General features: G+C 48.1%; 1 protein-coding gene across 1 annotated transcript in view; it reads right to left on the bottom strand.

Annotated features, from left to right (window-relative positions):
* Positions 1-1850: 1850 nt before the first annotated feature.
* loxl2b (lysyl oxidase-like 2b) overlaps positions 1851-19004 on the bottom strand; it is a 38479-nt gene continuing 21325 nt past the window's right edge. The window contains 10 exon segments of the mRNA XM_030371289.1: positions 1851-3836; positions 5235-5346; positions 6187-6323; positions 7616-7731; positions 8729-8969; positions 11136-11175; positions 11177-11302; positions 15327-15494; positions 16018-16169; positions 18271-18454. Coding sequence (XP_030227149.1) covers positions 3766-3836; positions 5235-5346; positions 6187-6323; positions 7616-7731; positions 8729-8969; positions 11136-11175; positions 11177-11302; positions 15327-15494; positions 16018-16169; positions 18271-18454 — 1347 coding nt within the window. The 3' untranslated portion in view covers positions 1851-3765.

Genomic DNA, 19004 nt, shown 5'->3' with positions numbered 1-19004 from the left:
TTTCCATTCTGTATGTGTTGTGCAACGAAAAATACATTTTAAAACCCATGATTAGAACCCATGCCCTCCCTTGAAGAGAAAGGCCTTAAACGTCTCTAAAACAGTTGGCAGATTCAAAGTGAGAGACGAGCTGGATCCACTCCCAAGCCGGCGTCTGTGAGAGGCTGAACAAAGAAACAGGGAACCACCCGGACTCGCTCTGAAACAACTGTACTTATGACAGCTGTAATTCACCAGATTTATAGGTCATGGGGCCGTGTCTCTTGGCATGAAGTGTTGGTTTAATTGGCCTTACTGTAAACATCCCCCCTGCTGCCAATACCCCATATGGGCCGACCGGTTCAGACAGGGAAGAAACTGATCCAGTGTTTTGATCTGTAATTGTCTAACCAAGGGGTGCGAAACAGGAGCAGACAAGGTTAGCTGTATGCTAAACACCAGTAAAGTTACCATTTAATCCCCCAAATGAAACACTAGGCCCTACTTTGGTACTCTTACACAATCAATTGAGGAAACGTTTTAAAGTAATTAATACATAATATCATGTTTTGTATTAATAACTTTGTTGCGTTGAAATGTGTTGAAAGGAACTTCTTGATCGTTATCATAAAACTATGCATTAAGATGAAAACGGGGGATTATGCAGTTTGGGCTGATCTGATGGTTTACTGTGGTTGAAAGTATCAAACAACTTATTTTTTAGACTCAAAGAATAATTGCCTAATTCATATTTTGGCCAAATTTTGATAGGCCTATCTAACCCAACTCTACGCTTCTAACGCTGCTGATTCACTGTGCCTGATTGGCTTTATCCTTAGCCAATCAGAGTGCATTTTACATTCCATAATCACTATCTGCTAACTCATCTATTTGACTTAGGCCCTAGGGCATTTTAAACGCTATATAAACAATGAAGTTTAAAATATGACTTAGACAATTATTGTATGAGGCTAACGAAATGTAATCATAAGTAAAAAAGAACTGTATACGTATTGAACTGCTTTTATGACAATATATTGTATTTAAATGAATGAAGCGAGATAAAATGTATAATATTTGTGTTAGTGTGTGGGTGTGGGTGACCACAAGGGGTCAGTGTTGTACCTTTTAATGGCGCTGCTTTGCGTCCTAATTTCATGCAGCATTCGTCGTTGAGAGAACATAATGTATTATTGTGAGTGACTGCTGGGATGCTCCAGATATGCATATATTAAAAGGATAGCTCTATTTATTATTTAAGGTTGCAATTGTAATCCATTAGAGTGGAAGATTGAGACGAAGAAGAGGAAAGAGATAATGGTTACGGGGACCAGGCAGAGTTAATTTTTGTTATCTAAGGGTTTATCATCCCCATTATGATGCACCTCAGAATTACAAATTGCAAGTAGAATTGCACCAACATGACAGTTTGTGTCCTCAGCAAATCACTTGCTGTCGCCTTGGCTATTGAGTTTATTTATGTGCTATATTTTGACATGTTCACTATGTAATAAATGTTGTTTGATGAATGCGTGTGGCAGTTAAATCCGCTCTGAAGGACAAAACAAATCATATCTGATCTACTCTAATTGTACACATTCAGAAATAATTAAGAAAGGTTATCATTTGTGAAAATCTAATCAAAGATAAATCGTTCTTTTCCTTTAACCAGAGCTAGTCCTAAAATTATCTAGATGTGGGAATATTCTCTCCTAGTTTTTTGCCTCGTTAAACTGCTTTCACATTAAGCCTTTAAGGACACCTCCTATACCTTAAATAGCGTACTCCAATTAGGGTAAAGAAAGGTGTCACTGTGTTAACAGCTAATGGGAAAGGTCATCCACGACTATAGAAACAACAGTTAAAGTCAGTGAGAAATCGGATTGCCTCATACCTTTATTTGAGTTAACACAAAGCATATTTAGGTTTACTTACATTCTGTTCAAGTACACCGCAAGTAAACAGATAATCAGGCCGATCACTGCTTCCTCAGAAAACAGAGGATCAGCTATAGCACCAGTAAAGATGTACAATAAAATATGATTTACACACATCTTTGTACAAAAACAAAAACACTGTTTAAAAGGACTAACTAAAACTTTAAAATCCCTGACTTTTAACAATAAGTTACTAATTGGGTGTCAGAGTGTTTAGAGTTTACACAAGCACCAAAAGGGGATTTGGCATCTTTTGGGGTCTTGTAACATTCCCGAAATCCGTGCTTCACATCACGACTTAAAAAGCATTTGCCACCATCTTGTCACACTCAAAAGCTAAAGCAGTGCGGTTAGGTCATTTTTTGATACATTTTTCCACCTCTCACATTTTCTTAATTCGGTTTTTTGTAACGTTACTTATTGTTCTTTATTTTTACTGTTCATTTAATTCCTCTTGTTTTGTTGAAAAGCACTTTGAAGAGCCGTTTGGCACGAAAGGCACCATAAATAAATGGTGAGTCTGATCGGTATTTGGATTAATTAGAAAGGTTTCATGCAATGATCGTCACCTGTGATGAAACTCTTAGAGACTTAGAACCTCTAATGACGGCACATAACAGAGGATAAGCCATCCCTTGGTAAGAAAATCGAGTAAGAAGAAGAATTCTATAAGGTAAAGATCGACCGCAAGACTCCGGTGGGCACATTAAAACACTTGTGCAGAAGTGGGGGAGACGGATAAAGAAGGTAACGGCACTTAATAATCGACCATAAGACATCTCCAACGAGCTCTAAAAAAATATTAAAAAACGCACTTTCAACTAATGAGTAAGATGAAAAAAAATAAAAGGATTAGTGCTAAGGCTGAGTCCCACCCGTCCTCTCCCCGCGGAGCGGCGGAGCCGGTGAGCCGCCCGTCCCCGGGTCCCGGGGTCGCCGGCCCGCGCCGCGACGGGACGGGGCTTTGAACCGCGGCGCTCCCCACTCCGGAGGATTCCCTTTAATTAACGCTCTTCAAAGCCGACGCACTCTGGAAGACACCGCCGCACCTGACGACAGACCCGGCCGCCGCGGGGAAACATCATTAAAACGAGAGGAGGAGTTTAAGAGACTCGCTGAGCGGGAAGGGGCTCGATTAAGCTGCGGCTGGCTCCTGAGATCTTGACCATGGGAGCGGTTAGCTGGGCTAGCCTTTAGCTGTGCCAGCGGTTAGCTGGGCTAGCCTTTAGCCCGGCTAGTGGTTAGCTGGGCTAGCCTTTAGCCCTGCTAGTGGTTAGCTGGGCTAGCCTTTAGCTCTGCTAGCGGTTAGCTGGGCTAGCAGTCAGCTGGGATAGCCTTTAGCCCTGCTAGCAATAAGCTGGGCTAGCCTTTAGCTCTGCTAGCATGCAGTTAGCCTTTGCAAACCAAAACAGCGTAATAGCTGCCTCAATTCCGGGAGCAGTCACTTCGAAGGGGGTTAGAGTTTGCGAATTGAAAATGGGGATTAGAGGGCGTGGTCGGTTTGGTCTCTGCTTGGTCAGGGCTTGTGGTGGTGGTGGTGATGGTGGGGTTGTTGGTGATGGTGGTGGTATTAGCGGAGAAGGGGGTAGCTGGGATGGTTGTGGTCGTAGTTCAAAAGAGCTGCATCTTCACGTCGCTTTCCCGACTGTCGAAGTTGGAACCACACACACACACACACACACACACACACACACACACACACACACACACACACACACACACACACACACACACACACACACACGCACACACACAACGGAGAGAGGAGACGGGTGGTTGCTAGGCGTCAGACTCTCCATGGAAACGACGTAGGGCTGGGGGCGGGGCCTCTCTCCGGTTTCCCGCTCTTTTAGCGGTGGGTCACCTGGTTGTTCAGCAGGCCGGGGAACGCCTGCTCCGACTCAGAGCTCAGGGAGCCTCCTGGGAGAAGAGGGGAGGAGTTAGAGCATCACATGACCGCATCACATGACCGCATCACATGACCTACTGAGGACCAAAGACTGGCCGTCGCTCCTCAACTTTAAGGGGCTGGGAAACATGGATGGAGGGGTAATGTGCAGCGAGGCGGTCGTTACATCTACGTTTACATTTCCATTTAGCAGTCGCTTTAATCCAAAGCGACGTACAATAAGTACATTTGTCAGATAAAAGAGAAGCAACAATAAATCGCTGTCGGTAAACTAAGGATGTTCATAGAACCAGGTGCCAAGCACTTACTATCGTTAGGTTGACCCACTCCCCGTACACAACAGAGATAGCTAGTATAAGACGCTACACAATGCTAAGTACAACATACAATAAGTGTGTAAGAGCGGGGTAAGGGGGGCGGCTATGCAGAGTCCAGATGAACTTTGAACTGGTGAGTCTTGAGTCTTTTGCGGAGGCTGCTGAGTGAGGTGACTGAGGTTATGAATGCTCGCTGTGCATTATCACGCTATCACATGGTTAGGAACTAAAGGAATCAATCCTTTGACCCTCAATATAACAGAGTTGTTTTGAAGTGATTTAAAATAGATATACTGCTTTCGCGGAAAACTTTTGTTGATACTTCTATCATCATTGCCAAGATTCAAGCCACTCGCCTTATGTCAATAATTCCAAACGATCGCTTTAAGCCTCTTACAAGAATAAATATATGTCTAGCGTTCGAATAAACCGTACTCACATTGACACACGAGATTATATAAAAAGTCGTATATAAAAAAAAAGATAAAAATATCATTTTAATTGGCAGGGAAGCAGTTCCGCTTGGCACAGTTTACTCTTTCAGAATGTCCCCCTCCGTTTGAATCCCTGTCACTGACGGCCATGCATGTTAAGTCTGGTGTCTGCTTATTAGCAGCAGTGAGACCGGAGTCCCATTCAGACGACGCAGCATCAGGTGCAAAGCACTGTTTACAGCGACCCCAAGCTGTTGGGTCGTTCAACGCGTCTGCTGGCGGACACGTCTTCCCGTTGCCCGGGGAACACGAAGAACATGTTCAGTCTGGCAATAAGACTTTATTTTTGTATGATAAAAGCCGAAACACTGCTGTTTTTTTAGGCACACTAATCTTTTACACTCGAACCTTTGATACGCGCGCTAAGAACAACAAACACGAGTCGCTTAATAATTAAAACGAAAACATTCGCGGGGAAGTGTTTTCAGGGACGCCTCAGGGCTAGAAACCTTTTAGCGTTGAACGGTACGATGTTAGACTACAGCAGTGGAGGAACCGCCAGTGAACAGATCAGAGAGCGGTGAGCCGGCAGGTGTAAACCGGTTCCTTACCGTTGTGGCAGCTGTACATCCACACCCGGTGTAAACTGGTTCCTTACCGTTGTGGCAGCTGTACATCCACACCCTGTTGCCGTCGTACCGACACCGGCACTTCATGATGTTGTTGGAGTAATCGGACTCAGGAACCTCGTAGTTGGGATTGATCACCACCTGTGTGAACGCAGACACGAGCAGCAGGCAGTTCAGATCCAGATCAGGAACCGATTAACACTGGATTACAGATTTTAATTTTAATGATCGTGAATTAGCCGATATCTGCAATGACTGCCACCATGATGAAATATATTCCTTCTGCTATCGTACTATATATACAGTAATAATATATGTTGTATAGTACAATATAAAATGTGTTGTATAGTATGCAGAATAAAGGTTGTATATGTATTAACGACTATCTGCAGGTTTTTGCAACATCTTCTTGAGAACAGTCTTCTCCTTCTCATGGGGAGTGAAGCACATTCAATGCATTCAAACACTGAAACCGCGTCACCAGAAACAACAATCTGGCTCATGAACAGTTGATTCTTTGTAGGCAATGGCTCTGATACTGTCAATAAACTAAATTAATGAGTGATACTGTTAGTAAACTTCCTTTTCATTAATACACAGGATCAGATGTTATAATCCCTGGTGCAAAAAATCAAAAATGAATTATAAAGTGAATAAATAATAGGATTCAAATTGTTGTTTGCTGGAGAGAGAGAGAGAGAGAGAGAGAGAGAGAGAGAGAGAGAGAGAGAGAGAGAGAGAGAGAGAGAGAGAGAGAGAGAGAGAGAGAGAGAGAGAGAGAGAGAGATGAGGAGAGGGAGGGAGGGAGATAAAGAGCGAGAGAGCTAGAAAGAGAGAGGAATAAAACCAAGAGATAAAAAGACAGAGAGAGAGAGAGAGAGAGAAAGAGAGAGAGAGAGAGAGAGAGAGAGAGAGAGAGAGAGAGAGAGAGAGAGAGAGAGAGAGAGAGAGAGAGAGAGAGAGCGGCAGAACCAAACGCACCTGGAAGATGTAGTCTCCGGGTTTGATGTCGCTGATATCGACCCACTGGCAGTCGATGTCGTGGCGGTACGTGTCCCAGCAGCCCACCGTGATGCCTTGCTCCCCGAAGTTGGCACATTCGTACCTCTTGTCGATCCCTGGGCCGCCGCAGTGCCACGGAGCCGGGAGAGACTTTAATCACTTTGAGCCCACAATACAATACACCTCCCCCCTCTCCCCCCTCTCCCCCCTCTCCCCCAGCAGCTAACGCAACCTTCTCAATATCTTTAACCTGATCTGAGGTCCCCCAGGGCCGATGACGCTAGGCTCATAGACCCGGGGACCGCAGGGCCGACTGATCTAATAGAGAACTAAATAAAAGGTATTTTATCACAGTTATCTCTGGTGAGGAGAGGAGAGGAGTGGAGAGAGGGGAGAGGAGAGGAGAGAGGAGAGGAGTGAGGAGAGGAGAGGAGAGGAGAGAGGAGAGGAGAGGAGTGAGGAGAGGAGAGGAGAGGAGAGGAGAGAGGAGAGGAGAGGAGTGAGGAGAGGAGAGAGGAGAGGAGAGGAGTGAGGTGAGGAGAGGAGAGGAGTGGAGAGAGTAGAGGAGAGGAGAGAGGAGAGGGGAGAGGAGAGGAGAGGAGAGGAGAGAGGAGAGGAGAGAGGAGAGGAGAGGAGAGAGGAGAGGGGAGAGGAGAGGAGAGGAGAGGAGAGAGGAGAGGAGTGAGGAGAGGAGTGAGGAGAGGAGAGGAGTGAGGAGAGGAGAGGAGAGAGGAGAGGAGAGGAGAGGAGTGAGGAGAGGAGAGGAGAGGAGAGAGGAGAGGAGAGGAGTGAGGAGAGGAGAGAGGAGAGAGGAGAGAGAAGGGAGGAGAGGAGAGAGGAGAGGAGAGGAGAGGAGAGGAGTGAGGAGAGGAGAGGAGAGGAGTGAGGAGAGGAGAGGAGAGGAGAGGAGTGGAGAGAGGGGAGAGGAGAGGAGAGAGGAGTGGAGAGAGGGGAGAGGAGAGGAGAGGAGAGGAGAGGAGAGGAGAGAGGAGAGGAGAGGAGTGAGGAGAGGAGAGGAGAGAGGAGAGAGAAGGGAGGAGGGGAGAGGAGAGGAGAGAGGAGAGGAGTGAGGAGAGGAGAGGGGAGAGGAGTGAGGAGAGGAGAGGAGTGAGGAGAGGAGAGAAGAGGAGAGAGGAGAGGAGTGAGGAGAGGAGAGGAGAGGGAGAGGAGAGGAGAGAGGAGAGAGAAGGGAGGAGGGGAGAGGAGAGAGGAGAGAGGAGAGGGGAGAGGAGAAGAGGAGAGAGAAGGAAGGAGGGGAGAGGAGAGGAGAGAGGGGAGGGGAGAGGAGAGAAGAGGGGATGAAGGAGAGGAGAGAGGAGAGGGAGGAGGGGAGAGAGGAGAGGGAGGAGGGGAGAGAGGAGGGGAGGAGGGGAGAGGAGAGGAGAGGGAAAGGAGAAAGCAGACTTACCTTCGTCGCACTCTGAGTCCTCCAGACAGAAGCTGGCCTTGTGTCCTTCTGCTACCTTGGTGCCGTTGAGACTGAACAGGTCATAGTGGGTAAACACCTCCATGCTGTGGTAATGTCTGCACACACACACGCACACACACGCACACGCACACACACACACACACAAAAACGACACACATTCATACATATAGATTACTTCAGGTTCAGAACACTTGCAGCATAATACACAGTACAACACATTCATCATCCATCCATCAATATACCATGCTATCCATTCACCCAACCATCAATCATCCATCCATCTGCAGCTGGCTCATTACAGACTCACTCAACACGGCATGACTGATGCATCCCATCGTCAGATGAGACACAAGGACTCATTATGATTCATAACTCAAAAGATACCACAAGCACCACCACCTCCACCAACATAACCACCACCTCCACCACAAGCCCCACCACCATCTCAACAAGAACCACCACCTCCTCCACCACCATCTCAACAAGCACCACCACCTCCTCCACCACCATCTCAACAAGCACCACCACCTCCTCCACCACCATCTCAACAAGAACCACCACCTCCACCACCACCATCTCAACAAGAACCTCCACCACCACCATCTCAACAAGCACCACCACCAACATAACCACCACCTCCACCAACAAGCACCACCTCCTCCACCCACAAGCACCACCTCCTCCACCCACAAGCACCACCACCTCCACCCACAAGCACCACCTCCTCCACCCACAAGCACCACCACCTCCACCAACAAGCACCACCTCCACCAACAAGCACCACCTCCTCCACCCACAAGCACCACTACCTCCACCAACAAGCGCCACCTCCTCCACCACAAGCACCACCACCCTCCACCCCCACCACCACCATCTCAACAAGCACCACCACCTCCATCACGCTCTCAACAAAGCAACACCATAAACACCACCTCCACCACCAGTACCACCACCTCCATCACCATCTCAACAAACACCCCCACCATAACCATGACTACCACCACCACCACCTCCACCTCAACCACCTCCAACACCACCTCCACCAACACCACCACCACCACTACCACCTCCACCCCAGCAGCACCCACCCACCTGTGGCACTCGTGCCAGACCCAGGAGTGGCGCCCGGCCTTGGGCCTGAAGTCGGACTGGCCGTTGTTGTGTATCTGGGAGGAGAAGCGCAGCAGGCGGCGGATGGCGGTGGCGGGGGACTCCCTGGAGCTCGACGCCAGGCAGTCCTCCTCGTAGGCGCACTGCAGCATGAACATGGGCCGGTCCTCCATGTAGGTGGTCTGCTCCACCACCTGGGGGTTCAGCACAAGGTCTGGGGCCGCTGGGGGGGGGGGGAGGGGGAGAGGAGGTAAGGGTGGAGGAGGAGGGGGTGGGGGTGGGGGATGAGGGGTGGGGGAGGGGAGAAGAGGTGTAGGGGGACAGTGGAGGAAGTGAGGAGGGAGGAAAGGTTTGGGCGGGTGGGTGGAGGAGGTCGAGAGGAGGGACGGAGAGAGGGGGAGGAGAGAGGGTAATAAAATGAGAGGTGGAGAGACCGAGAGAGAGAGACGAAGGGGGAGAGAGGGACGGAGACAGGGAGGGAGGGAGAGACAGAGAGGGTGATGGGGAGGGAGACAGAGGGAGGTGAGGTTATGGGGGTGTTGATGGTTTGAGGGGAGGCACTGGTGCAAAATTGGATTTTTAACATTTTCCTTTTTTTTTTAAGTCAATCCATAAGAAAATAAAAAGGTGATACGAGGATGGGAGGAATATAGCTGTCGCCTGTAATTTAATATCACCATAAAAAAAAATAGCAGCAACAAAATAAAAAGTGAGTAAAACTATGTTTCTAGGGAGCCGGGAGCTCTGGCCAGCTTCCTCTTACAGGGCCCCCAGGGAACACACTCTGTACTGGTCCCTAGCTAGGGGCCCCTTGCCTGGGGCCCCTGACCATCTGAGGGCCCTCAGAAGCCCTTCCGGACCTTCAGTGAACTAGGATGGACTACGTCAGGGCACATGGACTAAATGGCTCCGAGTGGTGATTCTGTTTTTTCAGACATCTCTCAATGCAATACTTTAGACTTTAGACCCTTTGCTGTAAACACGCGCGCACACACACACACACACACACACACACACACACACACACACACACACACACACACACTCAAAGCACACTCAAAGCCCCTGAAACTCTCTTCCTCTCTCTCTTGGTTTGTCTCTCGCTCTTTGAGAATAACACTGAATATATTGCAGTATCGGCACATTCACATATATCGTTCTCTCGCCCTGCAGTCTTTAATTTACCTTTATATATGTACCTCTCTGTATGAGTTACAGAGGATCTTATTATGTCATTTGTAACAGCAAGGGGAGTGTAGCAATGGGATTTCTGAGGTAAAACGTTCAAGCTATCAGCAATTTCTCTCGCCCCATTTGCTTGGACAAAAATGTGTTTTGATTCGGTCTCATTAGTCTCATTCTGATTAAATTGTCTCGTTATTCTCATGAGTTTGTATCCATGGCGATGGCACTCAGACATGACTACCATTAGACTCAATCAGAACAAGGTTTAATCAAAGCAAAGTTGCTGTGAGCAGCTTTCACAACAATTTGTCACTCCATACTTACCTTTACATCGTCAAGGAAACAACCGGTTGATATTCGACCGTTCGACTGCTGAATCATTTTGAATACATTCTACAATATATTATATGCGTATATATTTTGGATATGCTGTATTTATGCAGAACTTTTAAAAGGCAGAGATTACGTTATTGAATGAAAGTTGACCACATTGGTCAAAGTTATTGACCAATCAAGTATTTCACAAACCTGACATGAGCCTAACATCACCAGAACGAGACTTTGAGATAGATAGATAGAGGGAGGGAGGGAGGGAGGGAGGGAAAGAGAGAGAGAGAGAGAGAGAGAGAGAGAGAGAGAGAGAGAGAGAGAGAGAGAGAGAGAGAGAGAGAGAGAGAGAGACAGACAGACAGACAGACAGACAGACAGACAGACAGACAGACAGACAGACAGACAGACAGACAGACAGACAGACAGACAGACAGACAGACAGACAGACAGACAGACAGACAGACAGACAGACAGACAGACAGACAGACAGACAGACAGACAGACAGACAGACAGACAGACAGACAGACAGACAGACAGACAGACAGACAGACAGACAGACAGACAGACACTTTATTGATCCTTTGGAAATGCTCCTTCAGGGAAAGGCACATTAGTCTGGTCTCAGTTCACTTTAGATTCTGATCTGCGATTTATTAACGGGCGTCTGATTGGCCGAGAGGTACCCAGGGCTCACTGTCTAACATTCATCCTGAGTCACTGCGGGGGGTCTGATAGGCTGAGAGGTGAACGGAGCCCACTGTCTAGGGTTCATTATAAGTCGTCCGATTGGCTGAGAGGGGAATGGAGCTCACTGTCTAACATTCATCCTGAGTCACTCTGCGTGTGTTCTGATTGGCCGAGAGGAGGACTCACTCTCGGAGCAGGACACCCCGGCGGCGTTTCGGCCCCCCCCCCTTGGGGCAGGCGAGGTGCGCCCCGTGGTGGAGGCAGTGGGACAGGGTCATCTCCGTCCCGGAGCAACGCACGCCGCTCATAGCCACGCGGTCCGCGCTCACGTCCCCCGGCCAGTACCACGTCTCCTATGGGGAGGGGGGAGGAGGGGGAGGGAGAGAGGGGGAGAGGAGGGAGAGGGGGGAGGGGGAGAGGAGGGAGGGTTAACCTGAGACGGACAGGGTGGCTGCACGCCTCAAACCAAGAACCCCTGAGGCTCCGCCCACTATGAGGCTCCGCCCACTATGAGGCTCCGCCCACGAAACATGTTGTTGACTGATCTCTGAGAGAGAGAGAGAGAGAGAGAGAGAGACACACAGACACAGACACAGACAGACAGACAGACAGACAGACAGACAGGTGGAGAGACACTAAAAGTCAAGGAGACGACCTGAACTTAATCCGTTCATGTCACCTCGGTGACTGTTACCTTGGTAACCAGCCACCTAGCGTCGTTCATAACTCCTTAAGGTCTTGACCTATTGGGTGGCGTGTAGCTCGGGAGGGTGAGTGGGTTGACTTGCTAGTTCGATCCCCGGCTCCTCCTAGCTGAGTGTCGAGGTGTCCCTGACCGAGACACCTCACCCTAAATGCTCCAGACGAACTGGCTGTCGCCTTGTGTGGCAAACACCGCCGTCGGTACGTGTATGAATGATAATAATAATAAACGCAATAATTGTAAAACGCTATTTTACTCGGTACAAAAGCGCTATGCAGATGCAGTCCATTTACCTTGGTTACCTTGGTAGCCTGTAACCATGTTTACCCGTTAACTTGGTAGCCTGTAACCCTGGTTACCTGTAAACCTCTGTTCAGTCGTGCTAACATCGGTCCCCTTGTTAGAAGAAGCCATTCTGGGGACGCACGTGAGTAATGGTTTTTAAATGAGTGTTAAATATAAGTGATTACCCGCACTGACCACTAGAGGGCGCACCATCTCCATCAAGAGGAGGAAAGTTATGAACGACGCCTCAAAATACCAATTCAAGAACCATAGGAGCCTCAAGGCGGTCTATCGATCTATATCTTATATCTATCTTGGATCAGCATGTTTGTTGAACTCATTACCATAGAACACATTTTGTATACATATGAAAATGTGTTACATTTCAGGGGTTGAGGTGGTGACATCTTGAGATGATAAGGATGAGGTAAATATACTTATTATAGTACGGAATATGACTAATTCTGATTATGACTAATGATCATAGTCATTATAATTATAACACGATAATGCTACTATTATTAATAGCTCTAATGTGCTTCTTTTCCCTGCCTTGTGGTAGGCCTAAATTCTTGTACAGCCTATGATCGAAAACTGTATTTTTTTTATTTATGTTTTATTTCCCCTCATAAATCTCCAGAGCGTTAACACTAACCTGCATCCGAACTTCAGACATGCTCCCGATCATGATATCAACGAAAGTCGTAAAATAAAACCATCCTTCTGGAAGCTAGTGTTTCACGGCCTTGACAACCCGGTGTCACCATGACAACCGGAGTTAGCATGGTGCTAGCGCGCCGTCGTCCTAGCATATGCTCGGATTCAGACAACACTGAATTAAAGTCTGCCCACAGGCTAACAGTTTCTATAATAGAGAGCCTGTCGGTGGACAGATGTATTCCAACGAGTTTGGGGCGGAAACACAAACAAAAAAACACCTTTAAACTCATTGTGTAAAACACCTTTAAACGCATGGTGTTTACCTGCAGTGCGACAGACTGTTAAACAAATGCTGACCACAAGCTTACATTTTTTAACAGGTTTTTTTATGATTCAAATCGAGGGTGGAAAAGGAATGTGTAATATATTGACAGGTTAACTGCTGAATGTTTATCGATTGTAGAGACTTTGATTACAAGTATGTTAACTGCTGGGGAAAAAAACGGTTGGAAAATAACGGCTAAATCAAGGCAAAATAAAATGAGCAGAAAGAACGGAGGACGTGTTAATCATTAAACTGGTCCGGGGGGCAGTTTGTGAAACACGTAGAAGTTTCCTCTTCCCTCCATGGGGAGGAGAGGACGGGACACGGTTCATTCCTCTGCTATGTTATTGTGATCCTTACTGGGCGAAGTCTTCAGCTCATCAGACCATTGATGACACAAAACCTTTCTGGACACATCTGACTCACTCCAGACATGCACTCACACACAAGCACGTAGGCACGCATGCACGCACACACGCTCGCACACACACTCACACACACACACACACACACACACACACACACGCTGTGCTGAACATCTGGCCTTTAAAGGCCTCCCACATACGACATGTTGGACAGCTTTTAGAGGGAGGGATGAAGATTATAAATGTACGGCCACATGGAAGCCCAGAGGACATGTGGAAGCTCTTAGCCAGAACAACACACACACACACACACACACACACACACACACACACACACACACACACACACACACACACACACACACACACACACACACACACAGGCCCTCACACACACACACACACACACACACACACACACACACACACACACACACACACACACACAGAGACACACACACACACACACACACACACACACACACACACACACACACACACACACACACAAACATACAGGCCCTCACACACACACACACACACACACACTCACACACACACACACACACACACACACACACACACACACACACACACACACACACACACACACACACACAGGCCCTCACACACACACACACACACAGGCCCTCACACACACAAACACACAGACACACACAGGTCCTCACACACACACACAAGCCCTCACACACATACAAGCATGCACACACACACACACAGATAAACTCACACACACACACACACACACTTACAAGCATACACACTCACACACACGCTTACACATGGACACACTCACACACATACACAGGCCATCACACACAGATACAAGCATACAATCACACACACACACACACACACACACACACACACACACACACACACACACACACACTCGCACACGCTCACACGAATGCACACACCCACACATACACAGGCCCTCACACACACATACAAGCATACACATGCACAGACACACACACAAACACATGCTTACAAACAAACACACGCTCACACACACGCACACACCCACACTCACTCACACATAAAAACACACACACACACACACACTCACTTATCCAAGCATGCCTCGCATAAACAAACCAATGCAAGCACATACAAGCATAAACACGCACACACACACTCACACATACACACAAACAACCACACACACACACACACAGAAGAGTAATTTCATATACAAAGGGTCAACTTATTTTTAAAATGAATATAATGACATTAGATGAGATAGAAAGCGCTGCGAGGCGGAAAGTAATTAAGTCAGTAATTATCATTCAATCATTTGATTTGTTATCAGCTTCTCCAATGCATGCTTTTTAAGGTCCCTAGACTCAACAACGCGACGAAGAAAGAACCAAAACACCTGGGCCGAACCTAGGACTGCTCGAATGTGGGAAAAATCATAATCACGATTATTTTGGTCAATATTGAAATCGCAATCATTCAAACGATTATTTTTGAAAAGTTTGAAAAATTGTTGTATTTATTCAGCATATCTCTCCCAAAAAACATTGTAACTGAGAGCTTTGAAAATTCGCCTTCAAAAATACACAAAATGTTCAAAATAAAAAGTTTCAATCTAAAATGATTTACAGATATCTATCCAGCTGTTCTGCCCTTTCTATAAAAAATGTATAAAATAATAATAATAATAATAATAATAATAATAATAATAATAATAATAATAATAATAATTGAAAAACTCGATTATGTTAAATTTGTGATTGTTTGATGCTAAAATCCCAGCAGTTAGCTCTGTAGAGGTTAGCTCCATTTAGCACTTTAGCAGATATCTCCATTTTGCTCTGTAGTGGCTATATCCATTTAGCTCTGTAGGGGTTAGCTCCATTTAGCTCTGTAGCGGTTAGCTCCATTTAGCTCTGTAGCCGTTAGCTCCATTTAGCTCTGTAGCCGTTAGCTCCATTTAGCTTTATAGTGGTTAGCTCCGTTGCTCTGTAGCCATTAGCTCTCCGTAGCTCCGTCGCGGGTGGGGGTCTCACCTGGAAGGCGCTGCTGGCGAAGCCGAGCCCCAGCTGCCGGCAGGTCACCATGGCCTCCATGGTGCCCCAGCCCTCGCTGCACACCGTGCCCCACACCAGGGAGCCGTTCCTCTCCACCAGCACCTCCACCCTGCCCTCGAAGGGGTTACGGCCCCCGCGCAGACGCAACTGGGGGCCCGCAAGGAGGCAAGGAATTCAAGGGTTAAACGCTATCATTTAAAAGTTTTTTTCAATAGACGTGAAGCTATACATTGCAATACTGGACTGGATAATAGTAACTAAAGGGGACATATTATACCACCAGGTGTGAGTGTTGCTCACCTATCCATCACAGATCTAGGTGGACACGCCCACTAGTGATGTCATATGGGGCAGATTTTCAAACGGCTTGTAAGGCTAATCACACTCACACCTGGTGGTATAATGTGTCCCCTTTAAGGAGCAGGTATTGGTTAAACATTATGCTATAGTTAGACTCTAGACATGGGGTCGAACTCAGTATCTTTTGGCTAGCCAGGAGAGCCGTTACACTATCCTGCCTCTACATGCAACGATACATAACAACAAATTATTTCACTAAAGAGTCTGAGAGCGGTCCCTGTGATTGGCTGATCCGTTGATCCCATGGTGCCTGTTAGAGGTTCAGGGGAACACCTGTACCTGTGATTGGCTGATCCGTGGGTAGGCTCACCTGCTCCTGGAAGCCCATGGCGGGTACGTTGCAGCGCACGGCCGCGTCCTCCTCGTGGCTGCAGCCAAGGGACTCCTTGTCGAAGAGGCACTCGGTGATGGACTTCTCGAAGCCCGAGCACTGCACCTCGTTCATGTGCACCGGGCCCATGCCTGCAGACCGGAGTCATGGAGCACAGAGCACGCAGAGAGAGTCAGACAGGAGACATGGAGCACAGAGCACGCAGAGAGAGACAGACAGGAGACATGGAGCACAGAGCACGCAGAGAGAGTCAGACAGGAGACATGGAGCACTGAGCACGCTGAGAGAGTCAGACAGGCGACATGGAGCACAGAGCACACAGAGAGTCAGACAGGAGACATGGAGCACAGAGCACGCAGAGACAGTCAGCATGCAGACAGGAGACATGGAGCACAGAGCACGCAGAGAGAGTCAGCATGCAGACAGGAGACATGGAGCACAGAGCACGCAGAGAGAGTCAGACAGGAGACATGGAGCACAGAGCACGCAGACAAGTCAGATAGGAGAAATGGAGCACAGAGCACACAGAGAGAGTCAGCGTGCAGACAGGAGACATGGAGCACAGAGCACACAGAGAGAGTCAGACAGGAGACATGGAGCACAGAGCACGCAGAGAGAGTCAGACAGGAGACATGGAGCACAGAGCACGCAGAGAGAGTCAGACAGGAGACATGGAGCACAGAGCACGCAGAGAGAGTCAGACAGGAGACATGGAGCACAGAGCACGCAGAGAGAGTCAGACAGGAGACATGGAGCACAGAGTACGCAGAGAGAGTCAGCATGCAGACAGGAGAAATGGAGCACAGAGCGCACAGAGAGAGTCAGCGTGTCAGGAGCACAGAGTTCCTCAACCCCATCCGTCAATCAATCCAACTTTATTTTGTAGCGGACGATTGTTTTCCAAATGCACTGCCAATCTAAAAGTGTGCTACCCTGTGTTGCTCGGCAACCATTTCACCTGTCTTGAGAAACAATATCGCTAGGCCGGAGAACGATGAGTTGTTTTCAATTAAATGATTGAATTCGATCTCGCTGTGTGTCTATCTTGTGAAGTAATACTAGCTAGTCTGTAGTAAGCGTTGTGTAACCGTTTTATAAAAGCAATAAGCCACTTGAGGCTGTGATTTACGGTGACTCAGGAACGCCTCTCCTAGCTATTCTGAGAAGTCCCCTTGGCCGTTTCCTAAAAGCCCCATTGTTCTCAAAGCCCCTCGCTAATCTAATATCACTGTGAACCAAGGCCTCTCTTGTGAGAGTGTCGCTTAAATGAGGAATTTAAATCACAGTAAAAGTCCAGGAAGAAATAAACACACCCTGATAGAAGCCGGGCTAAAAAGTGTTTTGGTTCTAATCGTACACTCTCTATCTCCCTCAGGCACTCGGGGGGGGGGGGTGGCTGAGGTAGTTCCAGGAGTTCCAGCAGGCGAGGCAAATAAAGTGCCTTCTAAATTCCAATTCCTGTTCCCACAACAGTTAAAGGTACAATGATATGCCACCAGTTATGAGCGTAATTAGCCAAGCCATTGACAATTGGTCTCTTATGACATCACTAGTGGGCGTGCTATAGTCCACAGAATACAAAGTGGACTGCATGAAACGTTGCTCATCTATCCGTCACACATCTAGGTGGACACGCCGACTTGTGATAGGCCGATTTTAAAAATTTGGTCATGTTAAATCGCACACACAGTGTTCAAATCCCAGTTAGTTTCTCTGAGTGACTACGGAGACTGAAAGTCACGTCAGAGAGCTGGTTTCTCCCAAAATGCTCCCGACTGCCAGCGATTTCTCAGACTCAGTGGTTGAAACCGACGGAATGTACCAACGCAGATTTCACTGGTGGAGGAGGGGAGTTGAGAAAACACCAATCAGTGTGCTAAGAGAAAGCATCGAAGCAAAGTAAACTGGTTGTCTGTTGACTAAAGGTGGATCAAATGGGATCGGACTAAAGGGGGATCAAATGGGATCTGACTAAAGGTGGTTTAAATGGGATCTGACTAAAGGTGGATTAAATGGGATCTGACTAAAGGTGGATCAAATGGGATCTGACTAAAGGTGGATTTAGATGGAATCCGACTAAAGGTGGATTAAATGGGATCGGACTAAAGGTGGATTAGATGGAATCCGACTAAAGGTGGATTAAATGGGATCGGACTAAAGTCGGACTGAACGGGATGTGACCAAGTTGGGCTGAATTGGGTTTGAAGGCAGCGGGTGGCAGGGCGAGCTCACCCTGTCCCAGCCGACCTCCAGAGAGGGACTCCTTGGCCGTGCCGAAGCCCAGCTCCCTGCACACCACGGAGGAGGCCAGCAGGCTCCAGTGGTCGTCACAGATGGTGCCCCACTCTCCGCCCTTCAGCACCTCCACCCGGCCCTCCCCCACGATCGCACCTCCACGCAGTCGCACCAGGGGCTGCTGCAGGGGGGAGACGGGGGAGAGAGGAGGGAGAGAGAGAGATAAGAGGGGTTAGAGAGAGGGAAGGAAATGGAGAGAGGTAGAGGGGGGGAGAGAGGCGGAGCGAGAGGGAGGGAGCGGGGAGAGAGAGGGAGGGAGGGGGGAGAGAGGTGGAGAGAGAGGGAGGGAGGGGGAGAGAGGCGGAGCGAGAGGGATGGAGGGGGAGAGAGGTGGAGTGAGGGAGAGGTGGAGAGAGAGAGAGGGAGGGAGGGAAGAGAGGAAGGGAGATAAATAAAGGGAGAGTGTTTGGGAGAGAGAAAGGGAGAGATAGAAGAGGAGCGAGAGCGAGAAAGACAGAAATGGGGGGGAGCGAGAAAAGAAAGAGTGAGAAGAAGAAAGCGAGAGAGAGACAGTGGTAGAGGGAGGGACAGAGCGTATGAAGAGAGAAGAGGGAGAGAGAGAGAGAGAATGAGACAGGGAGAAGGAGGAAGAGAGAGAGAGAGGAGGGACAGAAGCAGCTGGGGGATCATATATAAATCGGCGAGGGATCGTGCCCGGGCTAAAGGGAGAA

This window comes from Gadus morhua, chromosome 11, assembly GCF_902167405.1.
Source record: "Gadus morhua chromosome 11, gadMor3.0, whole genome shotgun sequence".
Taxonomy (NCBI): domain Eukaryota; kingdom Metazoa; phylum Chordata; class Actinopteri; order Gadiformes; family Gadidae; genus Gadus; species Gadus morhua.
This window is presented reverse-complemented; position numbering and strand designations above follow the sequence as displayed.